The sequence below is a fragment of the Coregonus clupeaformis genome, chromosome 12 (genome assembly GCF_020615455.1).
Source record: "Coregonus clupeaformis isolate EN_2021a chromosome 12, ASM2061545v1, whole genome shotgun sequence".
In the NCBI taxonomy this organism is placed as follows: Eukaryota; Metazoa; Chordata; class Actinopteri; order Salmoniformes; family Salmonidae; genus Coregonus; species Coregonus clupeaformis.
In genome coordinates, this window is record NC_059203.1 from 16,335,316 (window position 1) to 16,341,315 (window position 6,000).

A 6,000-nucleotide genomic window follows, 5' to 3' on the forward strand; every position below is an offset into this window, starting at 1 on the left:
GGAGAAAGCCCTGCCTCCCGCTGTTTGCTTAGAAATTCTAGGGACAATTAGGAGGCCTGCGTCTTGTGACCGTAGCGTACGTATTGGTATGTACGGCAGGACCAACTCGGAAAGATAGGTAGGAGCAAGCCCATGTAACGCTTTATAGGTTAACAGTAAAACCTTGAAATCAGCCCTTGCCTTAACAGGAAGCCAGTGTAGGGAAGCTAGCACTGGAGTAATATGATCAAATTTCTTGGTTCTAGTCAGGATTCTAGCAGCCGTATTTAGCACTAACTGAAGTTTATTTAGTGCTTTATCCGGGTAGCCGGAAAATAGAGCATTGCAGTAGTCTAACCTAGAAGTAACAAATGCATGGATTAATTTTTCTGCATCATTTTTGGACAGAAAATTTCTGATTTTTGCAATGTTACGTAGATGGAAAAAAGCTGTCCTTGAAACAGTCTTAATATGTTCGTCAAAAGAGAGATCAGGGTCAAGAGTAACGCCGAGGTCCTTCACAGTTTTATTTGAGACGACTTTACAACCATCAAGATGAATTGTCAGATTTAACAGAAGATCTCTTTGTTTCTTGGGACCTAGAACAAGCATCTCTGTTTTGTCCGAGTTTAAAAGTAAAAAGTTTTCAGCCATCCACTTCCTTATGTCTGAAACACAGGCTTCTAGCGAGGCAATTTTGGGGCTTCACCATGTTTCATTGAAATGTACAGCTGTGTGTCATCCGCATAGCAGTGAAAGTTAACATTATGTTTTCGAATAACATCCCCAAGAGGTAAAATATATAGTGAAAACAATAGTGGTCCTAAAACGGAACCTTGAGGAACACCGAAATGTACAGTTGATTTGTCGGAGGACAGACCATTCCACAGAGACAAACTGATATCTTTCCGACAGGTAGGATCTAAACCAGGCCAGAACTTGTCCGTAGACCAATTTGGGTTTCCAGTCTCTCCAAAAGAATGTGGTGATCGATGGTGTCAAAGGCAGCACTAAGGTCTAGTAGCACGAGGACAGATGCAGAGCCTCGGTCTGACGCCATTAAAAGGTCATTTACCACCTTCACAAGTGCAGTCTCAGTGCTATGATGGGGTCTAAAACCAGACTGAAGCATTTCGTATACATTGTTTGTCTTCAGAAAGGCAGTGAGTTGCTGCGCAACAGCTTTTTCTAAAATTTTTTGAGAGGAATGGAAGATTCGATATAGGCCGATAGTTTTTATATTTTCCGGGTCAAGGTTTGGCTTTTTCAAGAGAGGCTTTATCACTGACACTTTTAGTGAGTTTGGTACACATCCGGTGGATAGAGAGCTGTTTATTATGTTCAACATAGGAGGGCCAAGCACAGGAAGCAGCTCTTTCAGCAGTTTAGTAGGAATAGGATCCAGTATGCAGCTTGAAGGTTTAGAGGCCATGATTATTTTCATCATTGTGTCAAGAGATATAGTACTAAAACACTTAAGTGTCTCTCCCGATCCCAGGCCCCTCGCAGAGCTGTGCAGATCCAGGACAGCTAAGCCCTGGAGGAATACGCAGATTCAAAGAGGAGTCCGTAATTTGCTTTCTAATGGTCATGATCTTTTCCTCAAAGAAGTTCATGAATTTATCACTGCTGAAGTGAAAGCCATCCTCTCTTGGGAATGCTGCTTTTTAGTTAGCTTTGCAACAGTATCAAAAAGAAATTTTGGATTGTTCTTATTTTCCTCGATTAAGTTGGAAAAGTAGGATGATCGAGCAGCAGTGAGGGCTCTTCGGTACTGCACGGTACTGTCTTTCCAAGCTAGTCGGAAGACTTCCAGTTTGGTGTGGCGCCATTTCCGTTCCAATTTCCTGGAAGCTTGCTTCAAAGCTCGGGGTATTTTCTGTATACCAGGGAGCTAGTTTCTTATGACAAATGTTTTTCGTTTTTAGGGGTGCAACTGCATCTAGGGTATTGCGCAAGGTTAAATTGAGTTCCTCAGTTAAGTGGTTAACTGATTTTTGTCCTCTGACGTCCTTGGGTAGGCAGAAGGAGTCTGGAAGGGCATCAATGAATTTTTGTGTTGTTTGAGAATTTATAGCACGACTTTTGATGCTCCTTGGTTGGGGTCTGAGCAGATTATTTGTTGCGATTGCAAATGTAATAAAATGGTGGTCCGATAGTCCAGGATTTTGTGGAAAAACATTAAGATCTACAACATTTATTCCATGGGACAAAACTAGGTCCAGAGTATGACTGTGGCAGTGAGTAGGTCCAGAGACATGTTGGACAAAACCCACTGAGTCGATAATGGCTCCGAAAGACTTTTGGAGTGGGTCTGTGGACTTCTCCATGTGAATATTAAAATCACCAAAAATTTGAATATGATCTGCTATGACTACAAGGTCTGATAGGAATTCAGGAAACTCAGAGAGGAACGCTGTATATGGCCCAGGAGGCCTGTAAACAGTAGCTATAAAAAGTGATTGAGTAGGCTGCATAGATTTCATGACTAGAAGCTCAAAAGATGAAAACGCCATTTTTTTTTTTTAAATTGAAATTTGCTATCGTAAATGTTAGCAACACCTCCGCCTTTACGGGATGCACGGGGAATATGGTCACTAGTGTAACCAGGAGGTGAGGCCTCATTTAACACAGCAAATTCATCAGGCTTAAGCCATGTTTCAGTCAGGCCAATCACATCAAGATTATGATCAGTGATTAGTTCATTGACTATGACTGCCTTTGAAGTGAGGGATCTAACATTAAGTAACCCTATTTTGAGATGTGAGGTATCACGATCTCTTTCAATAATGGCAGGAATGGAGGAGGTCTTTATCCTAATAAGATTGCTAGGGTGAACACCGCCATGTTTAGTTTTGCCCAACCTAGGTCGAGGCACAGACACAGTCTCAATGGGTATGGCTGAGCTGACTACACTGACTGTGCTATTGGCAGACTCCACTAAGCTGGCAGGTTGGCTAACAGCCTGCTGCCTGGCCTGCACCCTATTTCACTGTGGGGCTAGAGGAGTTAGAGCCCTATCTATGTTGGTAGATAAGAGAGAGCACCCCTCCAGCTAGGATGGAGTCCGTCACTCCTCAGCAGGTCAGGCTTGGTCCTGTTTGTGGGTGAGTCCCAGAAAGAGGGCCAATTATCCACAAATGTTATCTTTTGGGAGGGGCAGAAAACAGTTTTCAACCAGCGATTAAGTGCTGAGACTCTGCTGTAGAGCTCGTCACTTCCCCTAACTGGGAGGGGGCCAGAGACAATTACTCGATGCCGATATGTATATTTGGCCTTGTGTTTTAGGTTATTGTCCTGCTGAAAGGTGAATTCATCTCTCAGTGTCTGGTGGAAAGCAGACTGAACAAGGTCTTCCTCTAGGATTTTGCCTGTGCTTAGCTCCATTCCGTTTATTTTTTATGCTAAAAAACTCCTTAGTCCTTGCCGATGACAAGCATACCCATAACATGATGCAGCCCCCACCATACTTGAAAACATGAAGAGTGGTACTCAGTGATGCATTGGATTTGCCCCAAACGTAACGCTTTGTATTCAGGACATAAAGTTAATTTCTTTGCCACATTATTTGCAGTTTTACTTTAGTGCCTTATTTTAAACAGAAAGCATGTTTTGATAATAATAATATAATAATAACTTCAAAGGGATATTCAATATCTAATTTTTTTAATTTTGGTGAAATCCCTGAGCGGTTTCCTTCCTCTCCGACAACTGAGTTAGGAAGGACGCCTGTATCTTTGTAGTGAATGGGTGTCCTGATACACCATCCAAAGTGTATTTAATAACTTCACCATGCTCAAAGGGATATACAGTGGGTTTTTTTTTACCCATCTACCAATCGGTGCCCTTCTTTGCGAGGCATTGGAAAACCTCCCTTGTCTTTGTGGTTGAATCAGTGTTTGAAATTCACTGTTCGACTGGAGGGACCTTGCAGATAATTGTATGTGTGGGGTACAGAGATGAGGTGGTCATTCAAAAAGTCCATACAAATATATGTGACTTGTTAAGCAAATGTTTACTCCTGAACTTATTTAGACTTGCCTTAACAAGTGGGCTGAATACTTAACGACTCCAGAAATTTCAGCTTTTCATTTTTAATTAATTAGTAAAAATTCTAAAAGCATAATTCAACTTTGACATTATGGGGTATTGTGTGGAGGCCAGTGACACAACATCAAAATGTAATCAATTTTAAATTCAGGCTGTAATAAAACAAAATGTGGAAAAAGTCAAGGGGTGTGAATACTTTCTGAAGGCCCTGTATGTTTATTCCAGAGACTGCATTAGTAAATGCGTGTTCCAGGGATTGTTTCATGGTGTAGATGTACTTTCTTAATTTGGCCAGTTTTGTCACAGCAAAGTAATCCTGCAGCAATATGATTTGAGTCCATTCACACTGTTCTGCTGATGTAATGTTGCATGATCGGTGGTTAAGCTCTTAGCTGGTCAAAATTAGGGCTACATGAAAAATGCAATACTATTATTATAACCGTGTGTTAGTGCGGGTTTTCAGTGAATTTATGTTAATCCTGTGGTGCAGGAAAACAACAGAGTGATCAAATTAATATTCTCTCTGTCTGTCTCTCTCTCTCTCTCTCTCTCTCTGTCTCTCTCTGTCTCTCTCGCTCTGTCTGTCTGTCTGTCTGTCTGTCTGTCTGTCTGTCTGTCTGTCTGTCTGTCTGTCTCTGTCTGTCTGTCTGTCTGTCTGTCTGTCTGTCTGTTCCACAGGGACTGCATCATGCTGTGCTGTCTGAATAGTGGAACCAGCTTCGTGGCGGGCTTCGCCATCTTCTCTGTGCTTGGCTTCATGGCGTTAGAACAGGGTGTGCCCATCGAGGCCGTGGCAGAGTCTGGTAAAAAGGATAATCTTGTTCTCTTTAGCACCAGCCAATGTCAAATAAAGGGTGAAGGCTGTTGCCGAAAAGCGTCCATTTGAGAAATTAAAACTTCTTAAGACTGTGTTTCCAATGAGTGCAGGTTTTTCCATTTCTTTCCAACCCTGCACCAAGAGACCTTTGTTTAAGGACTATTGAGTTGAGCTGCATGCCAGTTTGTGGTTCTACTGACAAACCCAGCCTTCTCTATGACTGGGTTTGGAACCGGAATGAACAAACCCAGCCTTCTAGAATGTGAAACATGATGGATGGTGATGATGTAACTTTGGCTGCCCTCCTCTCAGAAAGCATTGTAGTAGAACCACTACTGTTCTATGTCTTATTCAAGTCCAACATGAATGATTTAGCTGTGTGGAGCATGACAGAGACATACAGTGGGGAAAAAAAGTATTTAGTCAGCCACCAATTGTGCAAGTTCTCCCACTTAAAAAGATGAGAGTGGCCTGTAATTTTCATCATAGGTACACGTCAACTATGACAGACAAAATGAGAATTTTTTTTCCAGAAAATCACATTGTAGGATTTTTTATGAATTATTTGCAAATTATGGTGGAAAATAAGTATTTGGTCAATATCAAAAGTTTCTCAATACTTTGTTATATACCCTTTGTTGGCAATGACACAGGTCAAACGTTTTCTGTAAGTCTTCACAAGGTTTTCACACACTGTTGCTGATATTTTGGCCCATTCCTCCATGCAGATCTCCTCTAGAGCAGTGATGTTTTGGGGCTGTCGCTGGGCAACACGGACTTTCAACTCCCTCCAAAGATTTTCTATGGGGTTGAGATCTGGAGACTCCAGGACCTTGAAATGCTTCTTACGAAGCCACTCCTTCGTTGCCCGGGCGGTGTGTTTGGGATCATTGTCATGCTGAAAGACCCAGCCACGTTTCATCTTCAATGCCCTTGCTGATGGAAGGAGGTTTTCACTCAAAATCTCACGATACATGGCCCCATTCATTTTTCCTTTACACGGATCAGTCGTCCTGGTCCCTTTGCAGAAAAACAGCCCCAAAGTATGATGTTTTCACTCCCATGCTTCACAGTAGGTATGGTGTTCTTTGGATGCAACTCAGCATTCTTTGTCCTCCAAACACGACAAGTTGAGTTTTTACCAAAAAGTTATA

General features: G+C 42.1%; 1 protein-coding gene across 1 annotated transcript in view; it reads left to right on the top strand.

Moving 5' to 3' along the window:
* The window catches only part of slc6a11b (solute carrier family 6 member 11b), a 95,621-nt gene that overhangs the window by 79,918 nt on the left and 9,703 nt on the right, over positions 1 to 6,000 (top strand). The window contains exon 9 of the mRNA XM_041891855.2: positions 4,708 to 4,832. Coding sequence (XP_041747789.2) covers positions 4,708 to 4,832 — 125 coding nt within the window. The remainder of the gene's footprint in view (positions 1 to 4,707; positions 4,833 to 6,000) is intronic.